This window comes from Thermobia domestica, unplaced genomic scaffold, assembly GCF_964235325.1.
Source record: "Thermobia domestica unplaced genomic scaffold, izTheDome1.hap1.1 HAP1_SCAFFOLD_1508, whole genome shotgun sequence".
Lineage (NCBI taxonomy): Eukaryota > Metazoa > Arthropoda > Insecta > Zygentoma > Lepismatidae > Thermobia > Thermobia domestica.
This window is the reverse complement of record NW_027657218.1, coordinates 5,540-27,811: the sequence shown is the minus strand read 5'-3', so window position 1 is coordinate 27,811 and position 22,272 is coordinate 5,540. Positions and strand designations below refer to the sequence as shown.

Below are 22,272 nucleotides of genomic sequence, written 5' to 3'. Positions count from 1 at the left end.
GAAGTCCGTGTGTGCGTTCCACAGGTATGCCTCATTTGCGAAGGACTTCCCACGGAGGTGGTTGACGACGGAAAGAAACAAGTGATAATCTATTGGCGCAAGGTCCGGTAAATATAGTGTATGACAGTGTATTCCAGCCAAGTTGGTGAACGGTCTTTCGGATCCTCAATGCCACTTGACATTGTCGTGCAGGAACATCCTTGTGATTTCAGCAATACAGGCTCCTTCTGCCGCAATGCAAGTGCTGAGAGTCATGACCTATCAAGATGGAAGGAACTCGTAATGAACTACTTGCCAACAATTCCACCATACAGAAAACATAATCTACCGTGGGTGCAGAGATGGTCTTGAAGTGTTAGGAACACTGTCACGTACCGACAACCTCTGTCTTATGCGCTTGGGAATGTTATAGAGGATCTACTTTTCGTCACTAGTGAACAATCAATCAAATAAAGGTGTGTTCAGGTGTCTAGTGAGCAAGGACAGACTGTCATTCGTTGTTCCTTGTTGGCTGGCGACAATGTGTAGGGCAGCCAACTGGTGTAACTGTTATATCGTAATGCATCACTTGTTTAACTTGTATGACTTCCCTATCCCATGCGATTGCATTCTGACGGTTTCGGCTAAAACATGGAACCTTTCTGCAACTTCATCACACGTTAGACCACTGTCCTCCTCGATGGCTGTTTTCAGGGCCTCGTTATCCAATACATGTGATCGTCCAATGCAAGGTTCATCCGAAAGTCACACATCCTTCGAACGGAATTTCTGAAACCAATGCCTGACGGTGCGTTCGTTCACGGCATTCTTCACAAATGCTTGGCATATGCGGCGGCTTGATGCAGCATCTGACAGGCCCAATTTAAAGTCATACAACAAATAGACGCGAACAAGCTGTTTGGATCCTTCTATTGCTCATTGACACTGGACGAGCTATGACTGTTGTACGTGAGCAAAGTGTTTGTTTCTGAATGTCGGTGTCAGACTAATTCCCGGTCACTTGGCACGCAGATGCGTCATTCCGTTTCCTCTCTATGAGCGCATGATTAGTTGGACGTCAAAAACGGCAAAAGTTGTTTTGGTTACCTTGTATTATGCAGAAGATACGTTTAATATTGTATGTATTGCATTAAACCTTGCAACGTGTATAGTTTGTTCTTGAATAATCTATGAAATTGAGTAGGCCTATTAAATCGTCTGAGAACGTTTATGCTGCATGGGTTTTCTTCGATATTCAATACATTTTTTAAATATGACAGTAAACAAATAAAAAGTATTAACATCATTTAAATTTTGTTTATTCATTTATAAATTGTCTATACATAAATATAGGTACATATTCCAGAAATACATAAATACAATAATTTACCTTTCACATGTGAGGTAGATTTTTTTCTTATATACGGTTCTTGAGTCATCAAATTGTATATGCTTATGACGTTGTGTAATACATATTTACAATATATATTTCTGTGTGCTTGTTTCTAATGTACGGTCAAGTTACACGATTTACATAAAGACAGTTCCTTCATCTTTTATATCCAAATGAAGGGGGTGGATAAGACCTCGAAAGAAAAGGAAACGCAGATAAAGCAAAATCGTATGAATTATGTCCGCCATTTCGTCGATGATAAGGTCCGTTTCCAAAGTTTCTGCCCACTTCCTGCTGGTGATAATGGTAGTTGTGTGGGTTGTAATTTTGAGGGATGATCAACGGTATAAAGGCAAAACGATGTCCAACAGGGTGTTCGGGAATCCCAAAGTAACCTATGAAGAAACAACAGGAATAAATGTAATTCAAGTCAGTTACCACTAAGCATGTATGAGAGTATTTCCAAAATATTCCTCCCTGACACTGAAATATTGTGCCACTGGTAATAAGTCGTTCATGGTATATAGTGCTTTCTACGGAAGAAATGATATATCAGCTTCAAGTGTCTAGCTGCACCAGATCGTTGGAGGCAATCACTATACGTTGAGCTGGCCTCCTGCATGACAGTGCTCCTGTCTATACGGCTGTTGCAAACACTACAGCCAGCGACGCAACTTGGCTAGTTGTCACCGGGACAAGATCTTCCCTTAGCGTCCCCCCCCCTTACCAAACAAATCAAAACGCTCCCAATTATACCTGATATTGGCATCTCACAGTAATTATTCTATTTCATTTTTTATTCAAGTGGAAAAAGTTGATTTCAAAATTGCAGTATATAATTTAATTTTTAGTATAAGAGAAAACACGGAACTAATTACTATTTGATTACCAAATAATCTGAAAGTGGCATGCTTGACATTCTTATATAATAGTCTTATCATAATAACTGCAAAGCACAATCTTTTTTGAATTATATCAGAATGTGCATATGTGTAGAATAAATCAACAATCTGTTGCTTTAGAAAATAATATTTAGTTATGACAAACAGTCAAGCTGTTGTCTCCAGTATTATACTCAGACATTTTACAAATCGCTTAAATCAATACAAGTTAAATGGCAACACAAAAAGCTGGAACTAAAATTTAACTTTTCGGGCTCTTTTGGCTGCAAAGGATTTTACAATGTCCTTAACCCTTTAGTGGGCAGTGTTGCTCTCAAGCAACATTGCATTCTGTTGCGTTATCCGCACGAATTATAACTTCAGTGATCATTTAATTGGCATTATTGCTTTCATACAATATTCATATACATGATTTGCGGGTCACTTCTTTACATACTTCTAATCTTCGTCAACAGGGGACAGTCAAATTTAGTATAGAAGCTTTATCTTCTACGTTCCGCGAAAGTTCTTTTTTTATTTTTTATTTGTGGTTTCTTGCTCTGTAGGAAAATATTTCAACGAAACTGTTGGTAATTACTGAGAGTATTCTTATGATAATTTACCATAATAGGGCAATACTGCTCAGTAGCTACACATAAGACCTATTTTATGGCAATGTTGCTTTGATATAAACACCCTGTATTTAATATAAACCAAGGTCCAAAAATACTTTAAAAATTACGAAATTATGATCAGGAAGACATGGTTCAACCATAAAAGCAAATTAAATATTTTAATGGCAATACTATTAATGCTTGCCCATTAAAGGGTTAAAAGATAGCTTTGAAGTGAACTTATAGTCTATGGATATGATCCTAAGGTTGATGAGTCGTTGTTGTTGTGTTAAATTTCTGAGGTAATTTTTTATGATCTTTAGTTTGCTAAAACTTCTTTCCTTCCATAGAGTAAAAATAAATATTTACTCAGTTTTGCGCCTCCCAAATCCGGCGCCCGGGGCACAAGCCCCGTTTGTTCCCTTAGTTACGTCACTGGTTACGGCGCTAAATCTGAGCTACATGGCTTGTGCTGAATTTTCTCGAAACCACATGATTGGCCTTTCGCACGCAGCCATAACAAGAACAGCCGCATAGGTAGGAGCATTGTCATGCAGGGTGCAAGCATAATCCACAGCAACTAATTGAAAGGGCTGCCTCCAACGAACTGACACAATTAGACAGTTAAAACTGATACATTGTTTCGTCCATAGATGGTCATATATATATATATATATCATATGCTGTATATATATATATTGGTTGCTCGATACTTCAGTGTCGGACTAAAAACTTTTGGAAATACTCTCGTTTTATTGTACATTAAAGTTTAATATTCTAGTAGAAATGTGTAGGTCATAACTTAATAATGGTAGACATTTACACCTTTTTTTAAGGTAGACTGTATTTAGTTATTGGACGATTAATTAAAAGAATGAAGTTAATAGACATTGTGAAAAGCTTATTACATTGTAAGTCACTTGGTAACACGTTTGTGATTGAATGTAAGGTATAGACTTACAAGTAGACCTCTGTAATGATAGTTACCACGCTGGATTGTGCCAAGAAGGGTTCCCAAATGTCCCGGATTTTAAGGGACAGTCCCTTATTTTATAATTTTGTTCCACATCCCGAGCAGCTTCGATACGGGACTGCATAAGTCCCGTATTTTGCCCAAATGACAATTTTACCTCGGACAACGACTTTAAGGCTCGCAACTTTTAATGAGTCGTTATGAATTTGGGCAGTAAATGGCAAATGCTATTTCAGAAAAGGTTTGAGTTGCCAAATTTATTTAAGGTCGACTTTCTTCTAAGCATCCCACCATCAAATTCATTTGTGGAAATAGTTTTCTCACATATGAATTTGAAATGGACTGACACAAGATATAGATGTTCTGCCTAGTTGATGAAAGCTGAGTTTTTCGACAGCATAAAGAAAAATCTAAAGTTGAAAAAGATGTAGTTAAGTCAAGCGTGAAGTACAATTTTTTTAAGAAAGTTTAGATTGCCTAAATCCAATGTTTTAAAAGATGGGATCAGTAAATAGGTTGTCACATGTTGTTTCGTCCAACTTCCTGTATAAGCTTACTTAATTTCAAAACATCACTGTGACCCTGATTTATATATATCTCTGGTCATCAACAGTCTTTTCTGTATATATTTAAAATTTATGCAGCTCGCGAGCTACAGATAAGCCATATTTTGATCCCGTATTTTCCTCTGGACGTTATCTTCGCAAACAGATACGAAAGGAAACCCCAATTTTTTCCTATTATAATACCTTGATCCAGTGGACTGAATCCTAGGAATCCGTAGCCAGTTTCCGATTTCTCAAGATCATTCTTCTCAGAAGTCATCATCTCGCTTTGTACAAGGAAAGCTAGTGAAGCCACCAACACGCAGACACCCTGAAACAAGATGTCAAAATATTAAGCATTATGATCAATATAACAAATACAAAGCATGACAAACCGTTTTCCTTTTCAGCGTGTAATAACATTATATCGATCTGTAAAATATAAATTTACAACCAAATTCACTAATATACTTGGAACTTAGCACTTCATACTAGTGTATTACAATTCGAATGTCTCATTACTCGAATGTTGAAAACAAATAATTGGATATTCAAATAACAACAGAGAAATGATTCGAATAATTTGAACAGCATATGTTCATATTGCCCTAAACATAATATGCAAAACAAACACTGCTTGTTTTTCAAACTGTGAGTTATATTGTCTGTGCGTTTAATGTACGGAAACAGGGCCGTACTGGCCAGGCGGGAAACTGGGAAATTTCCCGGTGGGCCCTGGACGGAGAATTTTTTAGTGGGCCCTTCGCCTCGTATCGTAAGTAGTGGCATATGTACCAAAAGGTACACGTCACGCACTTCTCGCATACGGGGGTAACGGAACAGAGAACGCTTAACACGTCTAGTACCGGCAATACAGTCACCTAATCCCAAACCAGCGTTGCCAGTCCAAGATGTTGCGAAAAAAGCCTTTCACATTTTCGTAATTCAACCATTGAAAGATTATTGATTTTCTACTTTGCTTTATAATTTTGCTAATATTGAAGTATTCAGCTAAATTGAATCTCAGATGATTCCATAACTTGAAACTAAATAATAATTTAAATTTTACAGCGCCGTTGTTTTCCCTATAGAAAATATACAGAGACGGATTAAGACCATTGGTGGCTCTGGAGCGGAAAAATACAAGGAGGCACTATCAAGAACTTTTATGATGGGCTCTCTCTCAATATGTTCAAAAAAGTTCATGAATTGTATAGGAGAGACTCATGTCATGTTTTTTAAACTTATGGAAAAAATGTTTTCAGTAATTTTTTAAAGTTTTGGAGACCGCTTTGCCGCGGAGTCCTGGAGCACAAAATGAGAACCCAACTAGATTTATATTTTTTTCTCAGAAAGAGGAAAATATTTATGGGCCTTATGCAGAGTCGTTTTGACGCGTGATTAGTGCAATACTAGAGTTTGACTAACATAAGTTTCCTGCAGTAGTCAGGCCTTTAGCATGACGCTAATCATATGTCAAGACGACTCTGCATAAGGCGGTATATCTTTAGAGGAAAATCACAGGAGCAATCACTATGCTGCATCTTAGTAGCTTTTTAAACAATGTATTATAAAACGCGTTTTAAGGGCTTCATAAGGGGCCTTTTGCAGATGCAAATTTAAGTCAGTTTTCTTTGCATTCCGCCAAAAATGCTAAACGAAAATATATAAATTTCATTCATTCATACCTTATTTTAAATTGATCTACCTACGTATGGTTTTCCTAAGGACTGTGTGGTCCAGTGTGAAATAAGTCCTTTTTGTGGGTCCATGGTCTCGGCTTGTTCAAAATATGTATAACATACTATACATTTGCTTTGGGTTGTGCGTACTGCTAGTATCAGAATTTTGTCAGTCCTTTTTTATACCTGAGTTAGATGGGTACATCCTACGTGTAACAGGAAGGTTCTAAGATTATGAGTTAAAATACTGCAACAAAGAAGGAACGATTCGGAGTCGTTCAATGATTCTGTGACATCTAAAAGATTCCAAAATATATAAAGTGGGTTAGATCATATGTGTGTACAAAAAGCTGATGTAAAGTAAATTAAACAGAAATAAACTTACTTAAGAATTACTCAAAAATATACATTTTGAAGTCTCTGATGATATAGAATTTTGTTATTGGGTAATGAGTTATTTTAATATTTTGAGACACTGTAGCCAGCAGTTTAATGGAGGTATCTTTTGCATGGTTTATGTTTACAGCAGTTCCATTTCGCTTATGTGAAAGTTGTGGGAAAATGCGAGAGACATATCCTTTGCAAGGATTCATACTCGATGCATACTTTCAGCTTGTGTTGCTTCTGGGGCTGATAAAAGAACATCTGAATATCATTAGTTCTATCATCTTGACCAAGTCAGGAATCTACTGCTAATAGAGTTGTATTTGGATAAATTACGTCGAAAAATAATATATGTTTGTATATGCACCAGAGGCGCCTATGGTATGCGTGAGACGTTTACTAAATATATACAGGAATGCCTTCTTTGTGCATGCACTAAGTATTCCTACAGGATGATTAGAAAGGAATCTTGCAATGTTGAGGCGTCTTCTTCCTATGAGAAGCAATGTCTCGATCTGGTTGGACCCCTTCCTAAGAGCCAAGGATATAAATATCACTTATCTATCTTGGACGTATACAGTCGCTTTGTGTGTTTCTTCCCACTACGGACGGCACACACAAGGGAGATTGTGGTAGTCCTTGAGAAAAGAAATTATTATCAATTGCCATACCTAAATACTTGGTGAGTGACCAAGGCCCGCAATCCCTATCGGAAGTTTGGCGCGAATGTTGTCAAAAGCTTCGGATAAAGCATATACTTACCACGCCATACCATCCTGCTTCCTATGGCATTATTGAACAAAAACATCGTGATCTTCATCCGAGTTTCCGCCTTTATTGCAGTGAGAACCAGTCCAGATGGAGTAATTTTCTGAAAGCAGCTCAAGATTTGTGTAATCATTCTTGGTGTGATGCACTTGGATGTACTCTAGCGGAGCGTTTCCTATCATTTTCAGCATTCAAACAGTTTAAGGATAATTTTATTTGGCCAAAGGAGTCTACACAGATAACTGAAGATAAGAAACTTGTCATTACTGTACTATTCCAGCAGTAGTACCGAAGAAAGAAAGAAAGAAAGCAACAGAAACAGCAAGACACAATAACAGAAAGTTCATTAACAATCAGTGTTCGAAGTGCAAAAAAACCAGAGGCGATATGTTTTATTATGATTTTGACTCGACATACCGGCTATCTAAATGTTGAAATACAGTGAGGGTATATTGCCTAAAAGATTGCATTTATATTTATATCACCACTGAAAACCATTGGAGAGTTTCCCTGTAGTTACGGGAGGGGGGAGGCAGAAGACTTGCAGAGACTTTGATCCCCCGCCAACAACTTTCTGAAAAAAATCCCCTTATGTTGTATTATAGAGAATTATACACTAAAATACACAAAAATCTAGTTTTTATATTAACAATTTCTTGCGGGAAAACTCCCGGACCCCTACTCAACTGAGGGGTATTCCAAACCCCTGGAAGATCTGCTCATACAGAAAGCCCTTAAATTCGCCCATGCTTGAAACATGACGTCTTCATCACTGTAAAACCAGAGGCGGTATGGCATACCACCGTATACCCTCTCACTTCGACCACTGTTAGTAATGGTAAAAACGCATCTCATTTCGTCAGAAGGTATTTGCTAAGTTTATACATACTTACGTTGGACCATATTCGGTAACTTCTTTATCTAGAAATTCAGCCAGATTACGTACTCTAAAAGGCGAGAACATTGGAGTACAAAGTTATAATCTAAAATTGTTTCGATGTTCAGAACAGAAAAGACAAGAATTATTAAAAGAATAGATAGAAGCAAATTCTTTTGAAAAAGAAAAAAAAAACAGGACTAAAGTAAGAAATTTGCGTTAGGTCAAGTTTAGGTTAGGACACTAGAATGTTATAATATACCGTCAAATGGGGTGAATAGAAACATGGGGGTGAATAGAAACAAAACTCCCAGATTAGTTTTGGATTTATCTGGACGATAAATTAATCAAGAAAACTGAAATTTCTTAACATAGTCTTATACGGCTAAAGTGTCCAGGGCAGAGACAAAATGTTTTACTGAGTTGGGAACACTGAGGTAGACGGCAGTAGCATTAATGTGTTACTGAAATCTTACACGGTATTTTAGCGCTCCTTAAACTTTCTTGGTAAGTATGACATTTTCATATTTGTTGCATTTGAACATATGCCTATTTTGTAGTTTGTTGTTTCATTTACTGACGTTCATAGTAAAAGTTTTCCTTTTGTAAATTATTTTTAATCAAAATTCAACTTTACTGGGTTATTGTTATGATTTTTAATTAGTGGGGTGAATAGAAACACTTCTTGGGAAATTCTTGAAATTCCTCAAGGAGTGGAAAATTCTTGAGGAGCAGAAAAAAGGACCTGATAGGAATGTATCAACCATCTCTAAGAACAAATTTCCAAGTCTTCTAAAAAAAAAGTGTGAAACTGAAGGAGGAAAATATCAGGGCTGGATTTGAAAAGTGTGGAATTTTTCCCCTTTGTCGAGACCAAATACTGAGGATGTTGCCAAAAAAAGACAATGAACGAGAAGAAACAGAACAGCAAAAGTCATCTCAGACTGTAAACCGTCCCCTTATGGATCTTCTCAGGAGCATGAGAGAAGATGAAAAAATTAAATAAGGGAAGAAGAGAGTACGAATAGATGTTTCTGGTAAGAGTTTTGGTTTGTTTTTTGAAAATGATACATTTTCATCAAATCACAACGAAACTCAACCTACATTTGTATTGTCGGAAGAGGAGAAAGACAACACTCCAGAAGACAACATTCCAGACGATCACGAACTAGATGATGGTTTTCTAAAGCTGGTGATTTTGCTGTGGTAAAATGAGAAGCTAAAACTCGATGAGACTATTCAGCACCCAAGTGCGAAAATGGGAACATGATGCATATGTGGGAGTGTTTTATAAGAGAGCACATAAACAATGAAATTTTCAGAACGAAACTGTTGGGTTTTATTAGGAGTTCGTCAGCACGCTTTAAGTATATGATAACTTTCGGGCCCCTTCGTGGCTAAGCGGTTAGCGTACGCGCGTTTGGCGTGGGAGACCCGGGTTCGATTCCCGGCGGGAGCTCATGTAGTTCTGATTCTACGTTAATCAGTAGGTCCACGTCTCATATAGCCTCGCTGCTGAACGGGACCTAAAGCTCAAAATCAACTCAACTCATGATAAGTTTCCCTGATGATTTCAGTGGTTTAAATCTTATTCAAATATCATCAAAACTATATGGTCGTTTATACCTATATTGTGCATTGTATTGTTTTATAAGTTTGTAACTTATGTAATACTGGTCTATTGAACTAATATCTTGCAGGTATCAAATAAATGGTTCGTTTCAACAAATACACTGTTTCTTTTTTACCTTTCCAATAGTATAAAAGAAACAACAATGAAAATAAAGTAATTGTTTCTATTCACCCCATGGGTAGGGGTGAATAGAAACATTAAGAAAAATCAAGGTGAAGAAAAATGGAGTTGATAAATTAATATGACGTTTACTGAAATTCATTAGCATATTAAGACCTTTCTTTTGGAATAATCTGATACGCGAAATCTTTAACATTACCAGACTTATATTCTCATATAGCCAAAAATATGTTTCTATTCACCCCATTTGACGGTACGGTGTTTATATATTCATATTTAGGATTAAGTCGAATTCAATTTTTAGTTTTCCCTTTCTTTCCCATTATCTTGTATGACACATAGTATGCTTTGTAGTTATAACGTTATTATATATATTCATATTATTTGTTAGTTTAGTATAGATTTTGGAAATATGTAGAAATTTATTGTGGTACTATAGAGTTAAGTAGCAAAATTTTCATTATTTCGTCAAGAGTAATATTTAAGTATAGATTCCATTAAAAAAATAATTATAATATTATTTTCAGAATTTTGCTTATTTTATCAAAAATATTGAATTTTTTTTAGGAAATAAGAGTATATTTTGTAGTTGTCAGTGGTTTTTAGTTTATTTCCAATAGAATTTTGATGCAGGGAATCTTCTTAAGAAGATCTCAACATTTTGTTTTGTAATTTCTTCAAAATATTTAAGTTTAGAAATTCATCCATAATGTCTTCTTGGCACATTCCTTTGTTTCAGTGAAAATTGTCTGCTATTGAATTAATCAGAAATTATAGCTGCGTTTGAGATTTGCGGCGCCTTTGATGTTAAATGGATAAAATCTCGCCTTATCGTTACGTCATCAATAATAACCAATTAGTGACCTTCTTCCTATTATGTTTTGTCTTTTACATGAAGCAGTGTTAGAAGGTAGAAGTGAAAATTTATCATCGTCTATAAAACGTAAAAAGAGTTAAAAATTTAATGGTGGCAGTAGTTTAAAGTCGCATTTTGGACTTGCATAGCTTCTCGAAAATGAAAAACTGAGTGAAATTACTTGCGGAATGCTTCTAGGACAGTGGAGCTAAAAAGCTGATTAGTCCGCCATCTCAGACAAATCATGGCTGACGTATTGCTTATCATCTATCAGTCTTTTTGAAACCACTGGTCAGGTCTTTCTATAGATCTGGTGGATTAGCGCTCTCAAACGGGTCGGGTTGACGACCGACCCGACCCGACCCGTTTGAGAGCGCTACGGTGGATATATATATATATATATATATATATATATATATATATATATATATATATATATATATATATAATATTAAAAACGGATTATGAAAGGTACAGTGAGGTGAAGGTCCAGGAAGTGGGATTCAGGTGAGCAGAGAAATATACAGAAAAAAACAAGTAAGTTTACTCGTTTGAATTATGGTCCGGTAAGAGAGAAAGGTGAAGAAAATTGCGTAATTTTATAGTGCAACCTCAAATTTCACTTTGATTAACTTAATTGTTTTCTTGGTGGTGTTCTGTGCTAATGTAAAGTGCTAAAGTTTTTCCCCAAAAATTACACATTTAAATATTCATAATGTGAATGTACGAAACGCTCAATAAGGGGGTTGGGGGAGGTCATGTTAGTCGTATCGATTGTTATAATGATTACAAACGTATGTGCCTTGCGTACATAGTTTACCCAAAATTTGAACCTTGTTTTAGGCTGTGTGATTCGTAGAAATTGTTGTTTTGGGTGACGAGAGTACTGCTCACTTTCTTCTTTTTCTTTGCTTAAATTCTGAAAAATGCCCATTTAGTAAATATGCTTTGAAACAGCTAAAAGAAAACAAAATTTAAGTGGATTCTCATTGCATTAAGTTTTTACTTCACGACACAAGTGAATTATATGGGTGCATTTTTAATGTACCGATAAGGTGAGATTTTCGTTAGCAGCTCGCGTCTCGACTACTATATTCTGATAACAACAATAGTAATTAATATTATTAGTGAAATAATTTGGAATGTTTAAATTGGAAAAAAATCTTTTATGACATGAAAACAGCTTGTCTAATCACGACATGTTCTCCAGGAAATGTGGTAGCTAGAAAGTGAATAATTTTATTTTAAAGTGAAAATGTCCATGTATGTGTTGTTTCCTTAGGTTAAGTTAATTTAGTTAGTTAGGTTAGGAATAGTTCATGTGATTTTCTTGTACGTTTTGGCTGTGTCTGATGTGAAAGAAGTATCAGTAAAAGTGAGATGAACATGGTAAAAATGAGAGAACCGTGAGGTTGCTAAGAATGCATAAATCCTCCAGCCGGTCATCACCATGTTAAGCTGATATTTACATACAGCAGGAAAGATAAAAGAGGTAAATAAAACGAAACTAGCTTATCACAGAACAAAGTAAACTAATGTAATCCGAATATTTTCATAATGTTGTGCAACCAGTTTGTTCCATTTTCATTTTTTTTTAATTTTTACTTTGTTAACCTACGAGACATTGAAAAATATGTATAATACAGTGAGTTAAGTAACTTTTTTATTAAATTAAAACGATGCAAATAATTTACATGATAAATAAGATTGTTCAAACCAAAGAAAATTTATACTGTAAAACCTAGTAATATCATATTCCAAGGAGAATACTATTTTACTAAAATTTTCATTTTTTAAATAAATTCTTCAGCAAAGTTTGAATCAAATTTTAAGTTATTAGGTAAGTAAAGTGTACAAGCCGTGAATTGAATATTTTCTTTCAAAGCAGAAAATGGGAACTCCCACTTTAGTTTTAAGTCGTTAAGAGTATAATAATATTTACAATGTGTATGGTATACTGATAAGGTTTAAAGCAGTACATGAAAATGTTCTCACTTGCAAAAGTGAAGATTACAGCTGTGATAGATGCAAAAGCTTTTCTGAGTGTGACAAGGAATTGAAACAACCGAAGTCTGGGGTGAACTTCATTCTTTCAGTTTTCTCAAAATTCTCATTTTGGATTTTTTTTTTAAATTTTCCGTTGCGCTAAAATTCTGTTTCGGAAGTTATTGTGGATTTTTTTTTCTGTGTTAGGGCCATTACAGACGTAACTTCAGATTTCCGTAGTCCTCATTGCCAACTCAAATGGGAGGTCGACATCCTATGTCGGTAGTTTGTGGTTCGCAACCTTCTTCACGATGGGTTGCGGATGACGGACTGCAGGCCTGGATGCTGAGCTGTGAGTTGTGATGGAAGGGACTCTGGAATCATCTTCTTTGGGCAAATTTGAGTTCCATTTTTCCAGGGACAACTGACTTGGTGAATGGATCAGTGATTGTTGGTAGTATACCCACACGGGGCCCAGTAAATTCGCGACCACCAGCCATTGATACATTTACATAGTCCATAGTCCTAAGGAAAGTGAACATCATATACAATAAATCATCATACACATTTTTTTTTAAATTTATCTATTTTATTTTATTTAATTAATTTATTATTATTATTATTTGTAAAAAGGTGGCAACGTGTCGTCGGTTCTTGGCACCTTACCATATGGAAAGGAATTAGATGAGTTGTTTCTTCACTAACTTAAAAGACAACACTGAACATTTATACATCTGAACAACATACTGTACAATTAAGGTCAATACCTCAAAGAAACGTAAGAGCAGTTGAGGAACTCTTGTGAAGGGAGAAGACTGCTTGGCTAATTCAATAATAATTTGCATTGTATATACTTTTATAATAATTGAATTTTAATGATAATAATAATAATATATACATTGCAGTATCGCTACGTATAGATATCAAACTTGAGCCTTATGCGCTGGAAAAACCCAATGCACATCCGTCTGTTATGTACATATTTGAACTAACGTATTTATTTCTGCTACAACTGACTATTTTAATATAATTTTCTATTTTGTATTTTGTATTTTTTTTTTTTGCTTAAAATTTAATATTCAAGACTTACCTAGGTATTTTAATTAAAATGAAAATGCTAAATTCTGTTTGAACTGTGAATATAAGAATTTATAGTAAGAATTTGCAGTAAGAATTTACATTTGAATTTATATTTAATAGGGGAGACGGGGAATAATGGGATTCACGTAAGGAAAATCTAATATTAAACGGAAACAATTTTTTTAATGTACTATCAGCTATTTTATACTGTAGTGTGAATCTTCTTTCGTCTTCTACAGGCATAATATACGATTCAGCTTTACCAAAATGTCTGTACACCAAAAAAGAAAGAAAGAAAAAAGAAAAAGAAAATGACAACTGCATTGATCCCCTTTCTCGCACTTTGGGGTGATTGGGAACATTAGTAATCCCATAATAATAACGTGATGAATTAGAATAAAACAGTCAGCTTCTTTTGAACTATTTAGATCATCATTTATCGTAATAGAATATATAAAGCTAAGGTTTCTGAAACAAAGCGTCTGTCTCATTTTAATTCTTAAAAATGAGACAAATATTATATATATAAAGAAATATTTTACCACTGAGTTCACTGTGATTCCCATTAGCACAAACAAACTTCACGAAAATTGCATGTTGCGTATGTGTAAATAAAGAAAGAAAAATATTGCCATAACACTTACACAAAGTAAATGAAGCACCATATCGAAAACTAAAACGGGAAGTGCGAATCATTAATGGTGCTAAATTAATGGTGCTAGACATAACTTAATTAGAAAGAAACTATAAATATTTGTAGCACTCGGCTGAATAAACAACTATCTTCAGTAACTCCCATCTATTGATGGACAGAATAATGTCGTTAGCAATAGTGTTTAATATTATAATTGCCAGATAATATCAAATGTTAGAAACGAGTCTGTAAATGTAGTTTCCGAAAATCTTGGGTGTCCCATTCCCCACTAATCTTCATTAACCCCTCTATTTAAATATTATTACAGTTTAAAGGCTAAATTACAGCCGCTATGTCAGGAAACTCCAGGAATTTTTATTATAATTAATTAATTACAAAGGAAATGATTCTATTATAGGGGTAACTTCACTGGGATCCACCGGGTCCAAATAACCCTCAAACCTTGCTAACTCAACATACATTTGTACAGTTTCTCAAAAGTATAGGCTACTTGTTTAACAGGGAAATGATTGATATATCATGAAAATTTTCTCTTACATTTCATCTGTAGTGTTTCTCGTATAAAAAGAATCTAGTCCTAACTAACTAACTAACTCTATGGCCTATGGAACCCGGAGGTTCAGTGCCGCGTTCACAAAAGCTCTCCACTGACTTCTATTCTTAGCTAACTGCATCCAGTTTCTACTTTGTATTCCTATCTCTGCGAGATCCATCTTAATATTATCCTCCCATCTGCGCCTAGGTCTTCCTAATGGTCGTTTTCCTATGGGTCTTCCAGTCAAGACTTTGAAAGCGTTTTTACTTTCTTCCATTCTAGCTACATGGCCTGCCCACCTAAGCCTCCTAGACTTGACGACCCTAACAATGTTGGGTAAACCGTATAAACTATGTAGTTCCTCGTTATGAAGTTTCCGCCATTCCCCATTCTCGTTCCTCTTGGGTCCGAATATTCTTCTCAGGATCTTGTTCTCAAATACTTTCAGTCTATGTTCTTCCCTCAGAGTAAGTGACCATGTTTCGCAACCATATAGAACAACAGGCATGATTATCGTTTTATATATTTTAAGCTTCAAATTCTTCGACAGAATTCGCGACGACAAGAGATTTTGAACCGAATAGTAACACGAATTCCCTGCTTTTAGTCGACATTTAATTTCTTCGTGAATATGATTTTCGTCTGTTAATATTGATCCTAAATATTTGAAAGTATCCACTTTATCAAAAGTATTATTTAATATTTTAACGCCTCCACAATTTGCCGTATTACGGTCCCGACGCACTTCCATGTATTTAGTTTTCTCTGCATTATCTAGTCCTATCATTTTTTTTTCTGAAAATGTACGTGGAAGTATTTTACAATTATTTACTGTCTTTTCGGAGGTGCAGAATAACATGTGTTCAAAACCACATAGACGTAGTGGCTTGTAGTATTGGACGCTCCACACGTCATGTTGACCTACGACTCACTCCATCTCTGATATATATATGACGCACATTAGAGTGACGTAGTAAATAGTAATCTTAACACAAGAGTGAATATTTGTATTTATGCAGGCACGTAGCCAAGGGGTGGGTTCAGGGGGTCTGGACCCCCCTTTCGAAACCAGAAATGAAAAAATTAAGGAAGGGTGAAACAAAAAGAAAGAGAAGAATCAACGTTAAAAATATAAAGCTATGGGTTTCTTATGAGGAGCTTTGTGTGGAGAAAACGGATGCGGGGAGGTCAAGTTAAAAATGGATATTAATGTATGTAGCTCCATGCTAATCCTATGGACTACAAATGACGATCGATAAACTGGCTCGATCAGATAGACTCACAGGTAAAACTTAAGAAATGCCCACAATCACCAATGATATGAGTATGGCAACTTAGATTCCGGTTACACTTGTTAAAGAAATTGTCAATTTCGCGGCAACACATCCATTTTGTAGAATATCTTTACTGCCGAAAGAGATCTCGTTGCTATCCTATTAAACGAAGATAAGAAAAAGAAGAAAGAAGACAAGAAGAACCGACTTCGAATGACCTCGGAAGACTATATCATTTTCAATACTTGTTTTAATATTCTTTTACACGACATGTCTTCAGAACTTGTTATTAAAATACTTACTAACATATCCTCATTTTATTGTCCTAGCAAACCAATATAGGTATGTTGCCATTAAAATAGTTTATAATGATCAAGTCCCTGACGTGTAACCACAGTACCGTATTTCATGTTACACCCCCCTATTACGAAATCCTGGCTAAAGGAACCATTATATGCTGCCAGTAAAATAGTTTCGAATAATCGAGCCTCTGGTGTGATACCTACAGTATTTTGTCACGGACCCCCTGTTACGAAATCCTGGCTACGTGCCTGATTTATGTAGACTGAATGTTTTCCATACGATACTTGTTATTGTCCATTTTCTCCTGATTTTAATGTTTTCTATAGGTACTCGAAATTTTTAGTGCTGTAAGTCATCTACTACAATTTCATGCTCATTTCTCTTCATATCAAATACGTTTTAGTGTTCCCCTTCTTCGGTCACTGTTGTCTATACCAATCAGTTTCACTACATACAAAACTTTTTAATACAACACGTACATACTAACCTGCGCACAGACACAACAATAACGCTGGAAATTCGAATTTAAATTCGACTCAAATGCAACGGTAATTTTTTCCTTCTTTCCGGAAGTGAGAATCTAAATCGATTGAAGACAGAGTTGGTAACTCATGTACAATTACCATTTGTAAGATTCTGTGAAGCACGATGGCATGGACCAATTAATATTTACGAGTGGAACGGTTAATAGCATTCATTTTTATTCATTAGGTTTCTTCTTTTTAAAACAAATGTCTACGCTTCCTACTAATTTATAAAATTCGTTCCTCCAGTTACCAAAAATGACTAAATATCCTTAAGTTAATGGAAGTGTCTCTACGGTTAACAACACTGATAAGTTCTTCTCGCTCATTTCCCCCCATATGACGCTACAAAAATTATATTGAATAGGTTGATGAAGAACCCCTCGCCTAGACAAGAATGTATGTGATTTGAAAGTCACATTCGAGATGTTCTGAGCAAGTACGTATGTTCCAGCTTATCGAGTGAGAATAATTGAAAAATTACTGACTTGATAGGTTGTTGATGTTGCAAATAAACCATTACAAAAGGGGATATTGTTATATCAACGAAATTACCTGCAGTACTTTCAAAGTTTCAAAGGTAGAAGGGAATCCACATCATTCATAGAAGCTACACTGCACTATTTGGTAAACATAAACATTATGGATGGAATTGAGACCGGAATCGTCTCGTCTCCAAATTTCTAATCGAGACCGAGACTCAACATATCGACGCAGACGAGACTAGACTAGGGTGACCAAATCGTCAACTAGAAAAAACGGGACAATTTTTACCTTACTCCGCTAAATATATATTTTTGCCTCTCCGTTCTCTCTCCCTCTCTCTCTCTCTGTATCTCTCACAAAAAAGAGCAAATTTACACTTTTTCATTTTAAAATCTATTGAAAAGGTTGTGGAATTAAATAACAAGTAACCATCAGCAACTAACAAAAAATGAAATTTTGAAAACATTACTAAAATATATAAAACATTCACTTACAGCTAGTTTTCTTTTTACTTTCACTTTTATATTTCTATACTTTTGTTCCCCTACCGCCCGAAACAGAGAGTAGAAACAGTTTATTTTTCATAAGACTTTCAACCCCTTTGCGCTGTCGTCTGCGGAGTGGGAGTCATGGAAGGGGGAGGCCTAGGAGGGAAAACAGTTGAGTTGATCTTAGTTTAGCGTCCCTTTCAGCAGCGACGCTATATGAGACGTGGACCTACTGATTAACGTGGAATCCGAACCACATGAGCTCCCACCGGGAATCGAACCCGGAGGGAAAACAGTGTAGCCACTACATCTAATATCGCAAACGTCGTAATGACGTTGTTCAGTAATTAGACATATTCCAATATAATTACATAGCTTAGAAAATGATATTATTATTTTCTAAGCTATGTGATTAGAAAATAATAATACAAATTAGGAAATTTTAGATTGGAAAGCTTTCTTGTACCTAATGTACGTAAATACGGGACATTTTGGCGTCCCGGGAAATTTTTTCGGGATACCGGGAATGGTAGTGAAAAAACTGGACAATCCCGTTTTTACGGGACGGTTGGTCACCCTAGACTAGACCGACACAGAAACTTGCCTTTCGAGTCGCAACCAAACACAGTTGCGGGCTCGTCTCCAATATTAATAAAAATTACTGATATTAATTTTTTTATTCAAAATTTGTTGCATGTTATGTTAGATAGGGGAAGTTAGCAGTCATAGGGGAAGAAAGAGGGCAAATACCACCACTGATCACTTGATACCAGTGGCGATATTTCTATGTTACTATGTTTACCACCGGTGAAGATAGCATGACTTACTTCTAAAATACAACTTTAAAATATCCCTTCTGCTTTCACAATGCCCTCTGTGCTTCAGTCCAAGACAGACATCACCAGTACATTGTAGCAGATAAATAATCATTCAAGTATATCGCTACAGCGCGGCGAGCTACCATCCTATACGTATCAACGCACGAATCGCGGAAAAGGGTTGAGGAGGGACAACACGTCCTAAATAGCAAGCAAGTTGATCGCTAGATAAGTATCTGTGAGAATCTCGAAGTTTTCTGCTTAAATCCAGAGAGGGGGAAGAGGTTTTGATGGTCGCCTGGAAAATATTTGGGGCCCCATTCCGTATCGGTTTGCGTCAACGAAACCCAAAATCTATGGTTTGTTTTGCGATAATAGGCATAGTATACTATTGATTTCTGCATGTTTTGAGTTTCGTTACTCTCTGCAATATTTTGCGAGGTCTGGTACAGAATTACATCCTTGAAACTGAAAGTAGATGACGTAAAATATATTCCTTCCAGCAACACCAATTTAACTGAAATTAGAATGTTTTATCATATTCAATTATAAATGAAATTATTGTTCAGTTAAATTCCTTCCCTACCTGTTTTCAAAAAAATGTAAAGGAAAGTATATAAATTTAAATTGCAATATTTTACGTTTTCAATATGTTGTTTTGATACTACTTTGGTCCCTTTTTCGGATATTACTGTTTGAAATAGAGCAGATGAGGTACAATGGGACGAAATGAAACAAATAATTGATTGATTTGTACTTACGTCCTACATCAGCAACGCAGATATAGAAGACGAGCCCTACATTTAAAGTAGGATCTGTCCTGTTGTGCGTTCGATCCGGGACCTGATAAATCAACAATATTCACTTTGGCCACTAGACTTCAAAAAATGAAAATAAAAAATTAAAAAAATCCAGTAGAATTTCTGACTGTAAGCTTGTGTTGATTATGCATTGTCTCGGTAGAATCCCTTTTCATTAGTATGTTGAAGTTTAAATACCGAATTCAAGTGTTTTTGCGTCAGCCTGCCTCTTCAAAATGTAACATTAATTTTTATATGTTTTCAGAACATGAGAGAAAATATAGTTTAGAGCAGGGTTTGTTTCTCAACCTTTTCCATCGGCTTACCACCAAAGCATATTTTTAATCAATACTACCATATGTCATACGAACCACCAATAGCGACTCGCATACCACCAGTAGTACGCGTATCATGGGTTAAGAACCCCTGGTTTAGAGTATTCAAGACGTGTGTAGAGGAGATATTTGGAATGAAACTCTACAAAAAATATTTCAGATTAATACTGTATAAAACTACATTTTAATCCAGCTTCTTATTTTTTTTTTTAATTTTTAAGTAAATAAAGTACATCCCTTCGGAATTTATTTTCTGAGTTTAGCCTTGATAGCTTCAGGTAAAACAGTGGCGTATACTGGTTTGAAGGCATGGTCTACCACTGACCTTGTATAATAATTATAAAAATAATTTACAAAATATGCATAACAATGAACAAAGTGGTTGGTGTGCTTTGTTAGAACCTTTGCTTTGAGATAATTAATATTTTCCACCGTAAATGAAATTCTATCATATATTTGAGCCGTTAACTTCTCGTGGATTGCATTCGTAAAATGTTAATTTTTACCAATGTCACTTCCCTCAAGAGTCGCCTCTGTTACTGGCGTTGGCTGTCATTCCTTACCAGTCTACACAAAAATTCTGAGTGTAGCAACATAGCGCAAAAATACAGACAGTCATTATAATTGTTATGTCCATTATCGCTACCTAAATCGCAAATTTTGCGTTTTGTAAACGCCTACGGTTACGGAATGTGCCCGGCTATCCCATACAATATTTTTCGTTCATCAATTTGCATCACGAAATAAGTATAGTGATTTTGCTATTTGAACTTACATCCGTTAGTGTATTGATTTTAGCCTTGCAAAAAACGTTCTATAATTAATTTACTTTGTAACAAAAATAAAAATTGATAATTTTCTTCGTAGCATTTCATTTTCCCTCTAAATATTACTCACAATGCTCACCAGAGTAATAGAAATTATTTATAATTAACACATTCTCCAATCTACAATAGTGTCTGCGGCCTCATTTCGTAATGATTGGTGCTAAATCATTGGATTGGACTTACTGCAAATAACGCAATAAGTAATTATAACTACAATAACAAGAATCGCAAAGTAAAACACAAATTTTGCAATGTGTTAACGCAAAGCGCTACGAAGTGATGCCCTGAAATTCTCAGATAGATCTAAAATGGCTGTTATGTTATTGATCTTAACTTCGATTTACTCAATCCGCCTACGGAAAATGATCCACAGAAAAGAAACCTGCTTGGTTGTCAGCCAGTAGATCGCTATAGCACACTTTTACGGAGAAACCTACGTGGGTGTGCAGGCAGTTACACGTTTCTCTCTGCTGGCAGACGACTGCGGTTTCCCAGGGGTGGCCAAATCATCAGTGTCCACGAAAGCGAGAGAGATTGTGATGCAAGCGTTAAACGTCTGTATTAGTATGTATTCATCTTTGGGACAAAAATAGAGAAACTAGTACCACGAAAAGAAGATAATAAATTGTAAACGTATTATTTTAAATTAATTTATACGTGTTATATTAACTTTCATTCTTAATGTTGCAGAGCTACCGCCGGTAGCCTCGGTTGCCAATTAAATACGCCACTGAGGCTAAATGTTTAATACAACTTCTAGTAGAAACTGATTATTACGAGGACTTTATTAATGCATACGTTGTAAAATATCAAAATATAATACAGAGGCTATCGACAAATACAGTTGCATTCTAAATGTTTTATCCTATATAAGCTGCGGTAAACACGTTCTGATTTTCAGGATACGCCACCTGCTTGGTACGTAGATATATCAAAAATGTTTTCAACAGCACATGATTTTGAGTTCGAATTCAATATATGTTAGTTTCATTTCAGTCATTTCAATGACTCAAAGACCTTTCCAAAATGTTCTGAAACTTAATGTTGGAAAGCAAACGTTTGAAATGTCAGCTTGTCAACGTTGTTTGTCCACACATCTTGGGAATTCTCCAGGGAAAGATGTGTTTTAAATGTCTTATTTTACTGCAATTGCTCGTGTAAATAATAGTATATAACCTACCAACTTTGTTCTAAAACTGAGTAAAAATGTTATGATTCGAAGTGAGTAAGAGCAGGAATTCAAGAATAGAAGTTCGAGTTCCTCTGTCGTCAGGGTTTCACGGATTGACTTGAGCTCCCGTTTTAGTACTTTAAAAAAATACCAGGATTGTTTACTTATTTCTTTTCATTCGGATTCATTCTATATAGTGTGTGGATATCCCTGGCTTTGCTATTTTCCTACAATGGTTTTAATTTATAATAATATCGTTTAATACGGGCGAATTCGAGTTTACAT

The 22,272-nt window shown here is 35.6% G+C and overlaps 1 protein-coding gene across 1 annotated transcript; it reads right to left on the bottom strand.

Annotated features, from left to right (window-relative positions):
* Nucleotides 1-1,348: 1,348 nt before the first annotated feature.
* Nucleotides 1,349-4,712, bottom strand: LOC145677868 (uncharacterized). The gene is made up of 2 exons (XM_081748163.1): nt 4,590-4,712; nt 1,349-1,767 (listed from the first exon to the last, which is right to left on the bottom strand). The coding sequence occupies exons 1-2, from the start codon at nt 4,666-4,668 to the stop codon at nt 1,529-1,531; spliced, it is 318 nt and encodes a 105-aa protein (XP_081604289.1). The 5' UTR covers nt 4,669-4,712; the 3' UTR covers nt 1,349-1,528.
* Between the last annotated feature and the right edge of the window lie 17,560 nt (nt 4,713-22,272).